This window comes from Hoplias malabaricus, chromosome 2, assembly GCF_029633855.1.
Source record: "Hoplias malabaricus isolate fHopMal1 chromosome 2, fHopMal1.hap1, whole genome shotgun sequence".
NCBI lineage: Eukaryota > Metazoa > Chordata > Actinopteri > Characiformes > Erythrinidae > Hoplias > Hoplias malabaricus.
This window is the reverse complement of record NC_089801.1, coordinates 2,468,974-2,489,983: the sequence shown is the minus strand read 5'-3', so window position 1 is coordinate 2,489,983 and position 21,010 is coordinate 2,468,974. Positions and strand designations below refer to the sequence as shown.

At 40.3% G+C, this 21,010-nt stretch overlaps 3 protein-coding genes and 1 non-coding gene across 7 annotated transcripts; 1 reads left to right on the top strand and 3 right to left on the bottom strand.

Moving 5' to 3' along the window:
- Positions 1-1,742: 1,742 nt before the first annotated feature.
- dctn6 (dynactin subunit 6) lies at positions 1,743-5,963 on the bottom strand. Of its 2 annotated transcripts, none has more exons than XM_066661490.1 (7): positions 5,780-5,847; positions 5,577-5,641; positions 4,546-4,651; positions 4,081-4,169; positions 2,850-2,897; positions 2,354-2,496; positions 1,743-2,080 (listed from the first exon to the last, which is right to left on the bottom strand). In XM_066661490.1, the coding sequence occupies exons 1-7, from the start codon at positions 5,806-5,808 to the stop codon at positions 1,982-1,984; spliced, it is 579 nt and encodes a 192-aa protein (XP_066517587.1). In that variant the 5' UTR covers positions 5,809-5,847; the 3' UTR covers positions 1,743-1,981. The 2 variants fall into 2 exon arrangements, with proteins under 2 accessions (XP_066517587.1, XP_066517586.1); XM_066661489.1 differs by lacking the exon at positions 5,780-5,847 and adding an exon at positions 5,867-5,963 and having other exon boundaries at positions 1,744-2,080.
- Positions 5,964-6,917: 954 nt separating this feature from the next.
- Positions 6,918-11,314, top strand: LOC136687523 (N-acyl-aromatic-L-amino acid amidohydrolase (carboxylate-forming) B-like). Its single transcript, XM_066661995.1, has 7 exons — positions 6,918-7,077; positions 7,819-8,051; positions 8,161-8,356; positions 8,695-8,788; positions 10,513-10,620; positions 10,802-10,914; positions 11,105-11,314. Exons 1-7 carry the CDS (start codon positions 6,946-6,948, stop codon positions 11,300-11,302), a joined length of 1,074 nt encoding a protein of 357 aa, XP_066518092.1. The 5' UTR covers positions 6,918-6,945; the 3' UTR covers positions 11,303-11,314.
- A 2,815-nt stretch (positions 11,315-14,129) lies between these two features.
- Positions 14,130-20,814, bottom strand: cldnd1a (claudin domain containing 1a). 3 transcript variants are annotated; one of them, XM_066661987.1, is made up of 6 exons: positions 20,599-20,814; positions 19,547-19,805; positions 18,725-19,018; positions 17,899-18,006; positions 17,414-17,551; positions 14,130-17,147 (listed from the first exon to the last, which is right to left on the bottom strand). In XM_066661987.1, exons 3-6 carry the CDS (start codon positions 19,014-19,016, stop codon positions 16,927-16,929), a joined length of 759 nt encoding a protein of 252 aa, XP_066518084.1. In that variant the 5' UTR covers positions 19,017-19,018; positions 19,547-19,805; positions 20,599-20,814; the 3' UTR covers positions 14,130-16,926. The 3 variants fall into 3 exon arrangements, with proteins under 3 accessions (XP_066518084.1, XP_066518083.1, XP_066518085.1); XM_066661986.1 differs by lacking the exon at positions 20,599-20,814 and adding an exon at positions 20,158-20,240; XM_066661988.1 differs by lacking the exon at positions 20,599-20,814 and adding an exon at positions 17,289-17,323 and having other exon boundaries at positions 19,547-19,985.
- On the bottom strand, positions 20,370-20,463 carry trnar-ucu (transfer RNA arginine (anticodon UCU)). Its single transcript has 2 exons — positions 20,427-20,463; positions 20,370-20,405 (listed from the first exon to the last, which is right to left on the bottom strand). It is a non-coding gene; the product is annotated as a tRNA-Arg (tRNA).
- Positions 20,815-21,010: the final 196 nt, after the last annotated feature.

Genomic DNA, 21,010 nt, shown 5'->3' with positions numbered 1-21,010 from the left:
ATGCCTACCTCTTTGTTTCAATGCTCACTGTCCATGTTCTAAGTTATATTGCCAAGATTGGAAGGTTTAATGATGATTGGAACCACAAAGAGCAGTGTAACTGTGTACTCTGGAGTGATGGAGCTACCTCTGGGCTGATTTTGGATTCAGAACTACTCAGTGACCTCACTGGTTTATTGTAATCCAATCCTCACAGCAACATTCTAACATTGAGTGTAAAGCCTTCCCAGAAGAGTAGAGGATGTCACTTCAGCAAAAGAGGAACAAACTTCTGATTAATGCCTTCCATATCAGCAAAAATTCGCAGGTATGCACAAACGTTTGGAAACATATTGGGTGTATAAAACTGAATCCTGAGCCAATCAGGAGTTAAACATTTTTCATCATTCTATAGAGAGGAACTAAAGCTCATAATTTCTGTTGAGAGTCTGTGGGAAGTGCAGAAGTCTGTAGGTCACACACATCAGCTCTGCAGCAGGAGAGAGGCCACAATCCAAAGGTCATCTGTCACAAAGCCTTTATAACACACCACACTAAATTACTGACCTTGTCATGAGGCACACACCAACATCTGATCATTCTCTTGCAAACATCTGCGAATACTACCGCAGATTTCATCTTAATATTTAATGCCAGCTGCCGCTTAAAATGTTCTATTTTCACAGTAAACGAACCAAAATTAAAATGCTCCAAAATCATGGACAATAAAATATTTTTACATTCTCCTTAATGATTTAATTTCAGATATTAGTGATATTCTATATGTATCTGGAAAAAATATTAAATCTGCTAAGGTTGAAATGGAAAACAGTGTGACATTTATTCAAAGTGCAATTGCACCCTCTTCTGGAGAAAGAGTATATGAGAAATAGCGCCCTTTGTGGTACAGTTCATAACCGTGAACTGAGTACATGAATTAGCTACAAGTCAGTTCCAGATGTGCTTTGCACTTTACCTGGAAACATACATTTTTTATTTGGAAATGACCTTAAAATAATGGAAAACTTAAGCAACTTATACTTGTGGAAAATGTATCAACACAATGAATCAAAAAACTGTCAACAGGCTAATGTGGCTAATAGTGGATGAAGACCAATAGGCCTTAGGAAGTTTATACTTAATTAGGGTGACCAGACGTCCTCTTTTACCCTCTTTTTTAGACTTAAAAAAATTTCACAAACGTCCGGCATTTTGTTTTTCTAGAGCTTACATAGAACTTCGAGAAGTTTCGTTCACGAACTAGTCCCGCCCTCCCCTACTCCGATTGGTTCACTTGAGTGAGAAGGGGGCGTGGTGAAGTAGCCTAAAATCTTCTGATTGGACGGTCTGACTGTAGAGCTACCGTTATTGGTCGATAACCTTCTCTGTAAACATTTAATTGGTCAGTCTGCACGTCAGTAGTCCTTGTTTACGTCAGGCAAAGCTCATGTACCCACCCTCATCTCGAGCAGCTATGCCGAAACGGAAATGTAAGTTCTCGGATGAATTAAAAAAGAAATTTCCATGTTTTGTGTAGCGAATAAAGGTGTAAAGGACCTAAAAGCACACATAGGTTCAGCTAAGAATACAACGGCAGCGAGACCTCCCATAATTATTAATGAGATACCATACAGATTAATACATTCTCAGTACCATTACCTTTTTCATTTCAATGTCTAAAGCTGTCCATCTCATGCTGAAATTTGCTGCCATCTGATAGACATTACACACAACTGCAAGATCTATAAAGACAATGGATCAGACTTAGTGGATATTGAACCCTTTAATGTTAGGCAACAAATAAAAAGACAAACACAAAACATAAAGAATAATTCTGAATTGTAGTGACAAGTAAACGAGGAAATAAGACTGAGGAAATGTAAGATCAGGGAGTGGGTCATTTGTTCATGTTATTGTGACTATAGAGAAATAAAAAGCTAAGAAAAGGGGGGAATTCAAGCGTGGAGCATTTGTTGATATTCTACAAACTGAATTTTGCTGTTTAGCTCCTGGCAGGAGTGGAGTTCCCCTTCACTGTCTTCTTCAGATGATGGTAATTTGGTAAAATCTTCATCAAAAAATCCAGCTGCAGAGTCTGAGGCTGTTTCAGGATGAAAACACAAAATGATCCATTTAATTACAGTATATCTGTGTCCATTGATTTTTATATGTCCCTAACTGTAACCGTAGCCATCACAGAGAATATTTTTATGGTGTACAATAATTATGTAAAAAAGATTAACCCTTTCTGGATGAATAGTTACTATCAACTTAAATGTTTCAGCGACAGTAATAAAAAGTAAAGAAATGAAATATAAAGAAATAATGATATTTCTACTTTAATCATAAGTAAATTCATGAGGGTCTGTTTCACCTGAGGTCTCTCTGTCTGGACGCGGCGCATGCAGCCGGAGCCATAGATCACAGTGTTCTCAGGAATCACTTCACAGGTGTTCACCTGACAACATGCTCCGATTATACAGCCGCTCGTCAGGATCACGTTCCTCCCCACATCCGCTGGAGTGGGCAGAACAAAAGGACATCATTTACCTTTAAGTGATACTTTCTCAAAAGGGAAAGTTAAAACAAACTTTAACATTTTTAAACTGGTCTATTCTTTACTGGAATGTTTACAAAAGGTCAAAAGAATTTGGTAATTTCAATTGCTGTAATTGTGTTCATGCAGATTAACAAGGCTTTTATTCTACAGTGATAACATGATCATACTATAGCACTCTTCAACTCGTCTCAAATAATACAGATGTATATAAACCATTATAATGAAAGCAATATAATATTTAAAATATCACTGACTATCCAGCTGTATAAGATATACATGCCCCAAAATAACTGGAAGAAAATATAATTACCTTTAGATTCAATGACGTTGTTATCCCCAATTTTCAGTGCCTGAGAAACTGAACACATTTCACAAAATAGCCTTAATCACACAATACAATCTGTCTCTGTTCAGTTACATTTACGACCTAAGATATTTTCATTATCTGTAAGTCTTATTCAGTTCAGGGTCGCGGTGGGTTCAGAGCCTACCTGGAATCATTGGGCACAAGACGGGAATACACCCTGGAGGGGGCACCAGTCCTTCACAGGGCAACACACATTCACTACGGACACTTTTGGGTCGCCAATCCACCTACCAAAGCGTGTTTTTGAACCGTGGGAGGAAACCAGAGCACCCGGAGGAAACCCACGCGGACACAGGGAGAACACACCACACTCCTCACAGACAGTCACCCGGAGGAAACCCACGCAGACACAGAGAGAACACACCACACTCCTCACAGACAGTCACCCGGAGGAAACCCACGCGGACACAGGGAGAACACACCACACTCCTCACAGACAGTCACCCGGAGGAATCCCACGCAGACACAGGGAGAACACACCACACTCCTCACAGACAGTCACCCGGAAGAAAACCCACGCAGACACAGGGAGAACACACCACACTTCTCACAGACAGTCACCCGGAAGAAAACCCACGCAGACACAGGGAGAACACACCACACTCCTCACAGACAGTCAACTGGAGGAAACCCACGCGGACACAGAGAGAACACACCACACTCCTCACAGACAGTCACCCGGAGGAAACCCACACAGACACAGGGAGAACACACCACACTCCTCACAGACAGTCACCCGGAAGAAAACCCACGCAGACACAGGGAGAACACACCACACTTCTCACAGACAGTCAACTGGAGGAAACCCACGCGGACACAGAGAGAACACACCACACTCCTCACAGACAGTCACCCGGAGGAAACCCACACAGACACAGGGAGAACACACCACACTCCTCACAGACAGTCACCCGGAGGAAACCCACACAGACACAGGGAGAACACACCACACTCCTCACAGACAGTCACCCGGAGGAAACCCACACAGACACAGGGAGAACACACCACACTCCTCACAGACAGTCACCCGGAGCGGGAATCGAACCCACAACCTCCAGGTCCCTGGAGCTGTGTGACTGTCACACTACCTGATGCGCCACCGTGCCGCCCCGACTTAAGATAATGACAATAAATACTGCTGCTATATAAAAGCTGATAATTAATGGCAACTTACCACAGCCAACTTCAAAAACATTGTTTATGCCTATCGTCATTGTCTTGGGTTCGACTTCCTCTGTGTCAGGCATGATGTTCTCAGGATAGCTGTAAAAATGTGAGAACTTAATAAAAAATAGAATAAAAGAGAAAGACAAGAAGACAGGCACACAAAGATTGCTGGGCAATATGATGACATTTTATTGTCTGCACAATAATTCTCATTTGTTGACAAACAGGGTGCATTATGGGCATCGCATAGATGTAGTCAGTACTTGAAAAATTAGTGTTATTTCTGTACAGAGGTATTTGTGTTAAAAACTGAATAAAAATCATTGTACCTAGGGAATGTTTCAATGCAGTTCCAAAAAGTTGCACTACACCAAGCCCCCAATCCCTCTTTGATCCCAAAGAAGCCTGATGTAAATTCTTCTACATGACAACTGGCATTGGGCATGGTGACCTAAGGCTAACATGGTTCTACCTGTTAATGATAAGAGCCTGCTCTTCGATCAGGTTTCCCTCTCCTATGATGATGGGACCAGCCTCAGCGATGATCCGAGCTTTGGGGTGAACCACAGTCCGCGGCCCTGAAAAAAACAAACATACAAACCGTTTACTGACAAAAATTCATGTCTGTTAATATTAAAGGGGTGGGCACGGTGGTGCAGCAGGTAGTGGGTTCAAGTCCCACTCCGGGTGACTGTCTGTGAGGGGTTTGGTGTGTTCTCTCTGTGTCTGCATGGGTTTCCTCCGGGTGCTCCGGTTTCCTCCTACGGTCCAAAAACACACACACACTAGTAGGTGGATTGGCGACTCAAGAGTGAGTGTGTGTTTGTGTGTGTGTGTGGGTCGGTGTGTGAGCTTGTGTTGCCCTGTGAGGGACAGGCGCCCCTCCAGGGTGTGTTCCTGCCTTGCGCCCTCTCATTCCAGGTGGGCTCCGGACCCGCCGCAACCCTGATCTGTATGGGTGGTTACAGACAATGAATGAATAATATTAAAGGGATGAGGTTTTTAATACAGTATGAAAAACAGCATCCCTTTTGTAATTAATGTGTCATTTTTCATCTTTTTACCTGTGCATGTTTTTTTATGTTTTACAAGACTGCCTACAAATAAAATAATTTATTTTAAAATATACAATAAAATGTATATTTTTTTGAGTTAAACAACTTTGTGAACTACATAAAATGTGTGGCCCACCATATATTTACCTTGACCCTTTCCCTGCAGTAAAGTTCACTATTGTTGTGAAGTTACAGACTGTATTTGCACAATGAGCCAAACATCAGACTCAAGTTGTAAGCAGTGTTTTAACTTGCACAGTTTCAGGATAAAATACAGTCAACCAGAACAGATCCCAGTGACATACATCAGGCTTTAAAAAGTCTGCAGGATAAAAGGAAGCTGGAAATACAGTTGTGATAATTATGAATTCTCATTTTTGGACCTCGGGATAGACAAATAAAAATGAAAACTCTTACTGAAATTAATAAATATTTATTGAGCGCTTACCAATCGTCACATCTCCTCTTATCTCACTCTCCACACACACCACGGCACCAGCAGCAATCTTAACACTGCACACAACACAATAAAAGGCAGTTAAAATACTAATAATTTGCTGAACAACATTATTTATTAAAGGAATATTCGGAGCAGGGGTGGGGCTTTTTTAGTCCTCTAAACTCACACAATTAAAACACACACTGACTTACAGAACGTTTGTAGCACAGTAATATAACATAAGCCGACAAACCGTGCAGGCGAATAAAGAGTTATATAAAGATAAAAGCAATACAAACCTTTTCTGGCTGGATTGTTTTGTATTCGGGTCCGCCATGATGCTTCTGATGGAATGACGGATGGTACTCGATTACCAGGCCTGATTTTCGAGCTTGGTCAAGGTCGATTGATAATGCCTGAAACGCCTCGGTTTATGGCGACCTCTGCTGGACACTGATAGCAATGTTTACAGTTTCAGTAAACGTTTTATTCATTGTATCTTTATTTTAACATACATTAAAGCATTTTCTGAAATGCAACATTATTTTTGCTCACAACTAGTCTAATTACACATTATAGGTTTTTAATTTTAATATATTTTAATAAGAATTTATAAATAGGCTAAATGCTAACTCAAATTTAGCATTTGATCCAAAAACAATGGAAAAAGTAACAGAAAAGTAACAAAAGAAAGTTTTTTTTGTGCTACAGAGATTATATATACATTTGAATGTTCACATTTTGTTTAGGCTGAGAAAGAATCTTGTAACAACAAATACCAAGTTAATAATATTTTACTTCTCCTGAAAGATGTATGTGTGTAAATATGTAAATATGTGTGTCTGTGTGTGTGTGGCAGAGGCACAGACATATAGCTTAGTGTAACCCCACTGTTAGTGTAACCCCACTCTGATATGCATGGTGGGCAGCAGCTTTATACTGGGGTCAGTCTGCCGTATCGCCTGTAGAACAATACCTCTCTATGTCGTTTGACCCTCCAACATCATTCTATAGGGGGCTCTACCACAGAGAGAGTGAGAGAGAGAGAGAGAGAGAGAGAGAGAGAGAGAGAGAGAGAGAGAGAGAGGTTGATGGTGGGGGCACTGCAGAGCACACACCCAAAACTCACTGTACATTCATAGGGAAAACGAGGGAGAGTGTTGTGAGGAAGAGAGAGAGAGAGAGAGAGAGAGAGAGAGAGAGATGTAATTGCTGAGTCAGGTAAACTGTAGAATGGTCAAAGAGAGAGAGAGAGAGAGAGAGAGAGAGAGAGAGAGAGAGAGAGAGAGAGAGAGAGAGAGAGAGAAACTGCAGCAGAGGAAAGTGGATATGCAGTACTCACACACTTAATAAAGTTCTGTGATGGGACTTGGTCCAGATGAGACGTAGAGCTGAGTTTGTGGAACACAGCCAGTGTCACAGCTCAATTCAGAGAGTCCAGTCTGACCTGGAGAACTCAGGTCCAGAGAAGGGGATGGACAGGGAACGACCCTCTCATCTCAGGAATAAGGTAAGGCTGGATAATATCACGAAAATATTAAAGCTTGTATTAAAGGGTTTAATGATGACAGCTATTCAGCTATTATATATATATATATAAATACATCTCAAAATCATTAACTTTAGAAGGATAAAACATTCTTAACTTGGAATGTATTTGAATATTAAGAGATTAATGTGCCTTACATCACAAAACATTGAAACACATCATTTAAATCACAGGTAGTAGTTCTCCAATTACAGACTGTAGTCCATCTATTGCTTTGCATTATTTTTCAATGTGCAGGGCCACCACAGAGCAGGTATGATTCGGGTGGTGGATCAATTATTCTCAGTGCTGCAGTGACACTGACGTGGTAGTGGTGTGTTAGTGTGTGTTGTGCTGGCACTAGTGGATCAGCCGCAGCATTGCTTCTGGAGTTTTTAAACACCGTGTCCACTCACTGTCTATGAGATGCACTTATCTCTCTACTCTAGAGAGCAGCTCATCTGTTGCTGCAAAGGTTGTGTTGGGCGTCCTCTAGTCCTCCATCAGTGGACACAGGACACTGTCGGCTGGATATTTTTGGTCGGTAGACTATGCTCAGTCCAGCAGTGACACTGGATGTTGCATATTTATGTAAAAACATTAATGTCTAAAGTATATGTGTAATGTGCAGGTGTGACACATCCTATGGGTTGGATGATAACTGTATTGTGCAAGTATAATGTACAGATGTAATATGTTATTTGTTGTGGTCATGTGACCTAGGAGGACATGGTGATGTTGCCAGTGTTGTCCAGAGTGGCAGTGTGTGGTGGTACCCATGGCAACGAGCTCTCAGGTGTGTACCTGGTGCGTGAGAGGCTGAAGAAGAGGAGGAAGGGTGAGGTGATGGAAGCGGTTGCTATAGTAACGGTTATGTCAAACCCCCGTGCTGTGCAGCGGTGTGTGAGATACACAGAGACTGACCTGAACCGCTGCTTCAGCAATGCCATGCTGAGGTGGGACACACACACACACACACACACACACACTTCTTAATAAGTAATAATCTGTTTTTCAGTGATTTTCTAATTTACCCTCCACTCTCTCTCTCTCTCTCTCTCTCAGTCTCTCTCTCTCTGAGAAGAGTCCGTATGAACTGGTTCTTTCTCAAGAACTTAACACACTGCTGGGCCCTAAAGGTTCTACTGAAGCGGTGGATCTGATCTGTGATCTACACAACACCACGGCGAACATGGGCCTGTGCCTGATCACTTACTCAGATAGCGACTGGATATGCCTGCACATCTGTAAACATCTACAGGCCAGTGCTCAAAACTCTTATAACAATGGTTTAAGGAGCAAAGAGTGGGTCCTCATGAGTTACAACAGGATTTCTTTGTAAATACAGTGCATGTGCTTGTCTGTGCTGCTGTGTCCAGATCTGTCTTCTATCAAAAATATACAGTGCATCATGTAACGCCGAAACAGACAGAAACAGACACATACAGTTTCTCAGAAATTAAAAAGTACCATTATAAAAAAATCAGATGTCAGTTTTAGTGCGAGTTTAGAAAGTGTACAAACTTTTCCTGAAGTGGAGTTTGTATGAATAAATATGATGATTAATAATCCCTTCTGGGTTTGTTTGTGTACGTACAGAGGGAAATGGCTACTATCCCAGTAAGATACGTCCACTACGACTATCCTCCCAGTGAAGCTTACTCTCTTGACTCAGTGGGAAAACATGGCTTCGGTGAGTCTCTCTCAAAGTGATCTCAGACCAGCGCTGAAGTTTAACTGGTTCTGTTTCTGCTAAAGTGAATGCTGAAGGTGGGGGTTTCTAAAAATCTGCTGGTGATTGGAGGTACAAGGCAGGACTGTCTAATATTTTACACACTCTAAGCGAAGCAGGAAATGTAAGTAAGGTTTTAAAAATCTGGATAATTATTTTAATTACAAAACAAATTGTTCAAAAGTGGTGTGCCGTGCTTCACACAGACGAAACATACTGAAACAGTAAATTGGGCCAGTTATAACAGGGCGAAACATTTATTTGGTCTGACATATTTATTCAGCTGTGTCACTGCCATGTGTTCACCACCAAATCAGACATTTTACATAGAGCTTGGATTTAAACACATAGCACATCCCATAACACACACAGAGCAAGACATTAGCAACCACCTGGAAAACTACAGCATCCATGAAACAACCATCTAGAAAAGTGCTATGTGCTATTAACTGGCACATAAAAGAAATACAAGCCTAGAACCCGTGAGAAACTGTGAAATATTTAACCGGTCTAATTCCATTAACGGATCAGATTTTTCACCATTTCTTTTCTTCTTTCTTCTATTTATTCGCCATTCCACTGTTGTTCATCCTGCATCAAATGTTTCCATATGTTTTCTTGTTCCCTTTACACATTATTACTGCTATTTATTTAAAAGTGCCTCTTCATTCATTATTCCTGATGCCTGCAGTTTTGGCTGAATCACAGCTTTTTTCACTGCTTCAAGCTTCAGCTAAAAAACTTCTCCATCAGAATGATTCATACAGAGCACAGCGCTGACTCCAGCACTCTGGGAGTTATGCAGATGTCGTAATTTATGGGCTATATTCCATTTCATTAGGATTTTACTTACACTGGAGATTATTGTAAAATGCGTCAGTTGCTTTATTATTATTATTATTTTTTTTGCACAGTGTGCAGTAACTCAGATAAATTGGCTGCAATTATTCACATGTAAATCTGAACAAATGTGTTTTGAATCTATTTACTGGCTTCTTTAAATTTCAGTCTTAAAGGAATAGTCTGTAATATTACAACTGAATATATATATGCTCCAATATTACTTACTTGGAATAAGGTTCTTTTATATTCACTTCAATTGAAAGAATTTACAAGAATATACCATTTCAATTCTCTGGAAAAGTCACTATTATATTTTGGGAGATACAAACAGCAACAGCATTGATGGACAGCAATGATACAGACATACACACACACACACACACACACATACATACATATATATATATATATAGATAGATACACACACACATACACACACACACAGACACACACATATATATATAGATACACATACACACACATATAATACTATATAATTTATTCAATGTTGTTTTATTGAGTTCAGCATCTGCCCATAGACTTCCAAACCCATGATATCCATGGTATCAGATGTACACTACAAATGCAGCAAATGGAGATTAGGTTGAAAAATGTGGGAATATTCCTATAACACCTAACAAACATGTCCAGTACATTATAGATACAGCTATATTACACTACCTCTCTGTTAAGTTCTGTTTTACAATACATTTAATTTGATTTTTTACACCAGTTCTCGTTTATCTCTTTTATCTCTATTCCTCTAAACACCAGGCCATGCTTTTCATTTATTTGTTTTTCTATTTGTTTGTTTATCTGAATCATACTATTTTGCTCCACAGCGATGGAGATTGGGCCTCAGCCTCATGGTTTAATCAGGTCCAATGTATTTACTGCGATGCAGGAAGCAGTTCAACTGATGCTGGATTGGGTGCGCCTTTTTAACTCAGGTAAAGAGAAGACTGCAACAGACAGCAGGCTTTACATTTAAGATTTTTCTGTGGAATTTATGAGGAATTCCTGGTCTAAGCTGGATTTCTCTATCAGAAGTAATGTAATCAGAATTACATCTTCAATTTTCTTTAGTAAAAACAAAGATAACTGTACCATTTGCTTCATTCTCCTCCTCAGGGACTCAGTTTGAAGGTAGTTCTCTGGATGTTTATACGTTGGTGAAGAGTATTGATTATCCTCGAGATCCTCACACTCACAGCATCACAGCTGCAGTTCATCCGGACCTACAGGTTATATATTTTACACATTTATTTTCCAGGTGTGCAGTAAAATATTTCTGATATCCACTTTGCTGATGTAGGATAGAGAGTAAATAATCAAAGGTCAGTGGATGTTAGGGGATACATATGCAAAGTGACTTTATAGTGTTTTTATTTATTTATTTATTTATTTAATATAAAATAATCATTTTTCTCTCAGGACAGAGACTTCTGCCTCCTGCATCCAGGAGACCCCATGTTCCTCTCTTTCTCTGGGGAGACGGTGAGGTATAAAGGCAAAGAACCATTGTATCCCTTCTTCATAAATGAATCTGCATACTACGAGAAAGGAGTGGCCCTCTCTCTAGCCCGAAGAAGAAAAGTTGAGATACCAGCCATCCACTCCAGAAGAATTTGAAACAGAGACTAAACCAAGAAAGAGAAAGTGAAAAGAAGGGAAATAAATAGCCATTTAGTAAGTCCTTATTATGAGAATGTTTGGCATATCTTTTTATTTCTTTCTAATTAGTATGATTTACAACTCTTTTTTTTCTTTTTTTTTTAACGAATATGAAGGGGCTCTCTGTTTAAAGCAAAAAAGTACAGAATGAAACACCAGGGGGCGCTAGGAATTCCTAAATGAACGGAAGTGAATGGTAGTCGATGCTTAATAATTTGTATAAACTAGTAAGAAATGGCGTGATAAATGACACTGAATGAATCTAGATTGCAAAATAAATTGTAAACTTCTTAACTGATTCACAAAAAAATAAACCTGAAAACCTTTTCCAGTCGAAATGAAGTGTTGTACCTTGTTAATGTGTGTGGTGGAATGTGCTAGAAGTATCAAGAGTGAAATACGAGCAGCGTTGTGTTTAATATCGAGGTTTTCGGACAAACACTGTTAGCTAAGTAAAAATATGTGCAGGAATCTACACAGGAAGTAATTTAACTTTAGAACAACACTTACTAGGGTTGTGTCGGTAGGTACCTGTGTCAGCAGGTTAGTGTCGCACTCACACAGCTTCAGGGACCTGGAGGTTGTGGGTTCGATTCCCGCTCCGGGCGACTGTCTGTGAGGAGTGTGGTGTGTTCTCTCTGTGTCTGCGTGGGTTTCCTCCGGGTGACTGTCTGTGAGGAGTGTGGTGTGTTCTCCCTGTGTCTGCGTGGGTTTCCTCCGGGTGACTGTCTGTGAGGAGTGTGGTGTGTTCTCTCTGTGTCTGCGTGGGTTTCCTCCGGGTGACTGTCTGTGAGGAGTGTGGTGTGTTCTCTCTGTGTCTGCGTGGGTTTCCTCCGGGTGACTGTCTGTGAGGAGTGTGGTGTGTTCTCCCTGTGTCTGCGTGGGTTTCCTCCGGGTGACTCTCTGTGAGGAGTGTGGTGTGTTCTCTCTGTGTCTGCATGGGTTTCCTCCGGGTGACTGTCTGTGAGGAGTGTGGTGTGTTCTCTCTGTGTCTGCGTGGGTTTCCTCCGGGTGACTGTCTGTGAGGAGTGTGGTGTGTTCTCTCTGTGTCTGCGTGGGTTTCCTCCGGGTGACTGTCTGTGAGGAGTGTGGTGTGTTCTCCCTGTGTCTGCGTGGGTTTCCTCCGGGTGACTCTCTGTGAGGAGTGTGGTGTGTTCTCTCTGTGTCTGCATGGGTTTCCTCCGGGTGACTGTCTGTGAGGAGTGTGGTGTGTTCTCCCCTTGTCTGCGTGGGTTTCCTCCGGGTGACTGTCTGTGAGGAGTATGGTGTGTTCTCCCTGTGTCTGCATGGGTTTCCTCCCACAGTCCAAAAATAAAATACACCTTGGTAGACGGATTGGCGACTCAAAAGTGTCCATTGGTGTGAGTGAATGTGTGAGTGTGTGTGTTGCCCTGTGAAGGACTGGCGCCCCATCCAGGGTGTGTTCCCGCCTTGCGCCTAATGATTCCAGGTAGGCTCTGGACCCACCGCGACCCTAAACTGGATAAGCGCTTACAGATAATGAATGAATGAAAAAGTTATATTTGTAATATTAGGATAATTTACTTATGTTGACACCATTCAACATGCAGTGTACTGCTAAAACTGGTTAAAAAATAATGACAAATTGTATTTTCTTAATGTAGTAAAAATTCTTCAAGTACAAACGAAGTAAATTTCTCTATGAATGAATAAATATTCATAGCTTATTTTTATTGATCTACTTTGTCAAAATTAAAGCGTTCATAGATAAATAAACGGCCCGTTATAGTGTTAATCAATTAATTTTCTCGTCATCCATTTAGCTTCACTTCCTTTCATTCAGGAGGAATGCTGGTGTGCTATGCTCTAAGTCTCTTTGCTACTGAAACAAAAATATTCTAGTAAGTGTTGTTCATTCATTCATTATCTGTAACCCTTATCCAGTTCAGGGTCGCGGTGGGTCCGGACCCTCCCTGGAATCACTGGGCGCAAGGCAGGAACACACCCTGGAGGGGGCGCCAGACCTTCACAGGGTCAAATATAACTTGAATAGTAAAACTTTATATATTACTTTGTCGGAGAAAAATATAAATTTGTCTACAAGAAAACGGATCAAATATTTATGAATGTTTTTCTTTTTGTTTTTTTGTTTTTTACACAAACTTCAGACACCCCATTCATTTTTACCTCTACTGCACCCTGTAGTATTGTTCAGGAATTACAATTTCTATGGTGCTTCACTTTATTTTAATTCTTCAGATTCTTTTAACAGTTACACATTTGATATATTTTATAGTTATAAAACCCTTGGATAAGGAATGGAAAATGAGCAACGAAGACAAATCAACACATGATATACTTTAATAAAAAAAAATTATTTTATTGAAGTTAAAATGTTTTTTTTTTGTTGTTGTTGTTCTGATTCACCACTGAACAAATGAAGGTTCAGGCAATAGCAGAGCTTCAGTCTAAAGCTGGATCCAAACTCAGGGAAAAACTCACAAAGGGAAAAAATATCGCTTTGTATATCAATGCCATACATTCAGAATTCTGGATTAAGAACATACACACAACAAAACAGGATTTTAGCTTCTAGCTCTGTTTAACTTGTGCCAAAAACATCCACACTTTATAATTAATCAATCAATTAAATAATGCAACAAGCACTTGTACAAAAGATATTTTTGGTGTTAAATTCAAATACACATGAATATATAATCAGAGTACAAAAGAAAAACAAATATGATTAAATAATAAATAAGGAATAAATAACAAAAACAGTAGTAAAAATTAATAAATAAAATATTACAATTAAGCATTACTGGCATTACAGTCTTTGTTGAGAAGAAAAACACAAAAACATTTGTTCTCCGACATAATTTAAATGTCTAATACTAATACAACAGAAGTATTAAACAAATTATAATAAAATGCTTCATAACAATAATAAAAGCAGTGTCAATGTTTGTTCATATTGTGCTCAGCTGTATCTGTGCTCGTTTATTATATCGTGTCGATAAAAATAAAATGCACTCAGTACTGAAATGAGATGTGCCTGAGTGCAGAACCCCTACGATACACTGGTAATCATTTTGACACAATACTGAAATATCAAATAAGTAATATAAAAAATATAAACAGAAAAAGGAATGAGTGAAATCATTTAAAGCAATATAAAATGTTGATACACCCCTGGCACTCTTTAGAGTCATATCTCCTTTCCTTTTTGTCATAGCCATATAATGATTTTTCAGTCCAAGCTGGATTTCTCTATGACAAAAATGTATGGCGTTTTCTTACTTGCTTCTAAATCTGTGGCAATAATGAGACGTTCTCAGTGAAATTCCAATAAAAGTTGTGTAGCTGAAAATTACATTTCCGTAGCTCACAACTAATAAAAAAAATTCTCTTACAGCCCTAAGCCTAAATAAACATGGTAATGTAGCAAAGCGTAAAAGGAACCCATTTACCACCCTTGAGCAATATTGACTCCTTTAATCAAACTGCCCCACACATTAAAATAAATTGTGCAAAAAAAAAAGTGATGCGTGTTGAAGTGAAATGGTTGATAGAGAAACTTCCATCTATCCATCCATTATCTGTAACCGCTTATCCAATTTAGGGTCGCGGGGGGTCCAGAGCCTACCTGGAATCATCGGGCGCAAGGCGGGAATACACCCTGGAGGGGACGCCAGTCCTTCACAGGGCAACACAGACATTCACTCACACCTACGGACACTTTCGAGTCGCCAATCCACCTGCAACGTGTGTTTTTGGACTGTGGGAGGAAACCGGAGCACCCGGAGGAAACAGGGAGAACACACCAACTCCTCACAGACAGTCACCCGGAGCGGGAATCGAACCCACAACCTGCAGGCCCCTGGAGCTGTGTGACTGCGACACTACCTGCTGCGCCACCGTGCCGCCCTAGAGAAACTTGGGGATATTTATTCAATGGTAGTAAAAGGAACCAAGCACCTCCATGTCAAATACAGCACTGATTTAATTCTCAATAACCACCCGTGACCTCCAGCAGTCTAAAACCTAAGAATGATTAATATAACGGAAATGAGCGGAGATCTGAACTAAATTTTTCTTACTTCACTCTGTCTCAAAGCCATGGTCAGACATTAGCATTCTGTACACTGCCATGTGCTGTAATAACTTTCTGTGAGGTGGTTTGGAGGAGGACGTCTGGTTCCATTCACCAGCACTGTGAACAAGTCTGACTGTTGGTTTCTCTATAACAAACCACTTTCATTCACTTTATTTGCATCTTAACCACTGAAGCCACAATCACAGGATTTCTGTTAAATGCTGATAAAGTGTGGAGGCCCAGGTCCAATCACAACATGCAGCTGCACAAAATCTTTGCAATAGAAAATGTTCACAACCAAGGTTTCCAAGTTTATGGTGTTTATGGGTTTAACAGAATAAATCATGGATTTTGTACCTCATTCAAAACACACACACACACACACACACACACACACACACACACACACACACAAAACGTCCAGGAGGCAATAACTCTCACAGCTGCTAGCGGGTTTAGCCTTAGAGCACAATCACCTCAGCTGTGGATTTACGACCAGTTACACAAACCCATTAGCACTACATCAAAAACTTTCAGGCTCCAGAGGCAAAGTTAAAAGCTCTAGAGGAAGATCCAAAGAAAATCCAGGTTTACATTGATGTTAGGGCTGCAATAATTAATCACTTGCTTTAGCTTTTATTTCTGAACAAATGAAAATATAATTAATGATAAAGTAGTGCACTACAAGATGTGCAGGTGACAATATGGATCCCATAATTTAATATTCATTAATTCGTTCTTTGTCTGAAACCGTTTATCCAGTTCAGGGTCACGGTGGGTCCAGAACCTACCCGGAATCACTGGGAGCAAAGAGGGAACACAACCTGGAGGGGGCGCCAGTCCTTCACAAGGCGGCACACACTCAAACCTATGGACACTTCTGAGTCGCTAATCCACCTACCAACGGGTGTTTTTGGGCCGTGGGAGGAAACCGGAGCACACGGAGGAAACCCACTTGGACATGAGGAGAACACCATAATTTAATAATGTAATATAATTTGTAATATGTTCTGTAATGCTCTACAACCTTCTTGATCTACATGATATTTCTGACAGAGTGTAATACATTATTATGACCTGTAGGTGGCTTCAACTGTTTCACTGAAAAGTGCTTTATCCTGACATACTACACTGATATAGAAGCCATATTTTCCTCTAATCTTGTAGTGTGTTATGATCTGATTGTTGTTTCACATAGAAAAAGGCTCAATAATATTAATGTGATCCAAACATTCAGTATTACAGAATGTAATACACTAAAGGAATATAGGGGCAATATGGCTCCTATATTTGTTTTAAAAAGTGCTCTTTAATCATCGCACCAGTGAGAAATTTGATGAAGTTGATGTTGTCAAAAGAAGGGATGCTAGTTGAATAATAGTTGATAGCTTCACTGACAGTAAAAATAAATCTTAGTTGCAGCCCTAAGTAAAAGGTTTAGAAAGCAGTTAAGCGATTTCTTATGATTGTTAAGCCTATATTGTCCAGAGTTCTGGACAGGTTCTACACAGGTTCTAGGCATGTTCTAGGCTACTCGGTAGGCAGTCATGCGGTAGTAGCTTTTGCTATGGCTGCGTGCAGCCCAAACAAGCAGCGCAGCTGCCATCATGTGCAGTGGAGAAGAGATGAGAGCAAGGTACAGCGACCAGCCCAGTGCCCCATCCACACGCTCAGGCAGAACAGACACACGGTGCAGCAGGTCCATCCCTGCCAGAAAACAACAAACAGTTCCCAGAGAACATACACCTGAGGGAGAAAGAAAGCAAAAAAGAAAGATAGAAAGCAAAAAAGAAAGATGAAAGAGAAATAGAGAGAGGCAGAGAGAGAGAGAGAGAGAGAGGAATATAATGTATAATTAAGTCAAAATAACTAGAGTTTTAGCAATACCTTATAATCCAAAACTGACCAGCTGGGTCTATTTTCTAGAAAAAAACCAAACACATCTCTGTTTGATCGCAAAGTTATGGTGATGTTTTGGGGGTGAATTTAGGTATTTAGTAGATTTCACTGACCTGCAAGTAGGTGGAGTAGTCCGATACCAAGTGTGGGACTGAGACTGCGACACAAGCATGCACAGAAACCCACAAGTCCACTCAACAACACCAACCCCAGAGAGACCAGGGGCAAGAGGAACTGACACCGCCACAGGTCTAAAGGGAAAAAAAGAAGAGAGAATGAGAAAATCATCCTGGAAAGCACTAGCACTAAAAACCTAGTATCCACACTGACAATGAAAATCTGATGATAAAGCCATGATTTAGAATGTTGCTCCACTTGAGAGCCACCACAAACCAGGCAAAGTAATCATAAAAGCTCAGACATTTGTAAATATCCATGGGTTCCTCAGTGATTTTATTCCCATCTGGACAGACCACATTGATGTTGTCCCTACTGTTTTTCACAAAACCCAGTGTTACTCTGGTTATTTTAGTCCTGTCTGGATACAAAAGTGGCAATAAATATGTAGGTGTTTCGTGTATGTGTGTGTGGTACTCACAGGTTCGTATCATGTCCTCTCCACTGTTGTGGTTGCCTGGTTCCTTGTACTTGGGCGTAAATTGCTGAGACAGAGTGAAGCTCACACACTCCATAACCATCTTAGGATCTACACACAAACACACACACAGTGGGACAGAACACATGGAATACATTTCTGTAAAAATGTCATCCATAACTCAATAAAGACACATTCATGACAATATGCAAAATTACTGTGTTTGGCTTCAGGAAAACCTGAACATAATCCACAATTAATTATTTTCTGTAATCTCACAATTAGCTGCCAGGTGGCATGTGGGCTTCAAGTGTGAAAGCAGGACAGAATATAGATATTATGCACTTTACATTTTAGAGAAAAGGAAAATATAGGAAAACATGGCAAAGCCTGAATACACAACAATAAATACAACAAAATGACACTTATTTTATTTTATAATATTAATAATTAAATATATAGATATTCCTTCTGTGAAAAAATAAATAAATAAATAAATAACAATTGTAAAAGCATCACACATATGGCCCAATGTTCTATCATTTCTTCTGATATCAGGGGCATTATTCAGGAGCTTTTTCCACATTGCTACATTACTGTGAGGGTTTGATGCCATTCAGCTACATACAACTTTACTGTTGTCAGGAACTGATATTGGATAATTGATTATGGATCAAACTCCTAGGGGAGTTTGATGGTGCTCCATCACAAATGCCAAACTATACAGGCAACAGAACACAACTGATAAGTGTAAAAGGAACGTCTGAAGTGAAAGCAAAGTTTAAAAGTGAGATAATGTATAAGTTTGTAGGTATGAGTCCAAACTTACCAGGCTCTTTGTACCAGTGTGAGTCAGTGGGGACCTGCAGACACCTCCACCACAGCCCCAGGGTGCCATTGAGGCGGAAAAGCGAGTCACTGTAGGTTTTCTCATCAAATTCCCCATGGGAGAACTCCTCATGTAGTGAGCGCAACTCAGAGGCATTGGGTTCCCCATATACTGGGGGACTGCTGTACTGATACCAGTGCTGTGTGCCCACTGCCACGGAGAGATACACACTAGCCAGAGCACTCAACACACAAGCAATTACCAAGGCTGTGGCGTAACGATTATCCACCATACCTGTAAGAAAACATACATCCATATTACACAGTCAAGACGCCTGTAGGACCACCACTCAGCTAGAGTGTTAGCATCTCAGTAAGCGTGTCTAGTACAGTAAGGAGTGAGTGGGTACAGTGTATAAAAACTCGAACAACACTGCTGTGTCTGATCCACTCGGACAAGCACAACACAAACTAACACACCAGCACCACATTAGTGTCACTGCAGCACTGAGAATTATCCAACAGCCAAATTCTACCAGCTGAGTGGTGGTCCTACAGGGGTTTTGACTGTTGCAGATCAGGCTGGAAGAGGCTAACAAAGTATGCTGACGAACAAATGTCCTACTTCATGAAACTGCAAAATTCTCAGGTGGTCAGTGGGTCTGATCAAATAGACAGTGTGTGTATAACCAATTAGGAAATTTAATGTTATGGCTGTTAGGTGTATGCATATAACACAAGCTGATAAAATACAACATACACACACACACACACACACACTACCAGTAGGAAAAGGTGCCGCAAGATCAAAGTGGTCCCTCACCTCTCCTCCTTTTAGACACTGGTTTTAAGATGAAATTCTCTGCTGAAGACGTTGCTCCTGATTAAAGCTTAGTAGTAAACCTGTACCAGGCCGAGAAGAATGTAGTTATGCTGTAGTTGATTGTAGTTTAGTATGGAGTGTGGTTGAGCGGTCATTGTGTGATTAATCCTGCCGGCTGTGTCCTACTTTCCTGGGCGAGCTGAGGTCCATCTGTCGCTCTCCATCTGCTCGCAAAAGCGCGTTTTACTGTATTTATCTCCTAAAATCACAAGCAAAATCACATTCACAGCTACATACACGGCTTCACACCGCCGGATAACAGGTTAACGAGACAGCAAACATAGTAGAATTGTGTTAAACGATGCTTTAGAGCAAAGAAACGCTACACTTTCGGCAAATAAATAAATCCATGCGTTTTCCTCCTCCGGTCAGTGAGGGATGTTGGGTAATGGAGTCTTAATGCTACAACGAGGGGGAACTAATCCATGTATTATAAACTGGAGGCAGGGGTTAACAGAGGAAGGAACAGATAGATAGAAGAAATCAGAAATAAGAATGGAATAATGACATGATTTTTATATGAACATAAACAAATCCTTAGACAAACTCACACAAGAGACAGGTTATTAGGAAAATGAGGCGACATATTGATGCTCCAATTATATTCAGGAGGTCATATATCTAGGAGGTCCTGCATAATATGTAAAATTTTATTGATAAAATAAAGCATACGTTTATGGTTAACAGTGGTTGCTTGTATGCAAGTACATCACCACAGCTTTGAAAAACGGCATTACGTCAAATTATATGAAGGTTAAAAATGCGACTCCGGTGGGACTCGAACCCACAACCTTTGAATCACTTGCACTAGTTTCAAGCCTAGAAGTCCAATGCGCTATCCATTGCGCCACGGAGCCACCTGTTGCACACGACTACATCCACTACTTTCATAGCTAATGTGCTTATTCCACATCTAATGTCATAATTTCTTGCACGGGCCTACTTTTAAAATGACGGAATACACATATATTTTATATTAAATAAGTCCGCACCATGAAAGACAGCCTTATTCTTATCATTATAGCTGGCAAGCTAGCGTTAGCAAATTGCTAACGTACGAGTACAAAGGCAACAGTTTTGATTTAGCTAGCTATGCTGTATTCTGTTCTAGCTTTCAGGCTGAAGTTTTGTACGCACGCCAGTTTCTTTATAGCAAACCGCACATGAAAATGGCAGCGTTGTATCGCCCTTCAACCCAAAAGGCACCATAACTCTGTCAACTGAAAGCTAAATGCTAGTATAGGGTATTTCAGATTTTGTCTCCGTGAGTCACAATCAATGTCTCGGTTCACCAAATAAGAGTCGACTCGTTCATCTATTGATCGAATCATCTTGTTTAATCCACTGTGACTTATTTTAAACATTGTAATTCACAAAAAACTGCTATTGTTTATTGAGCAAAAT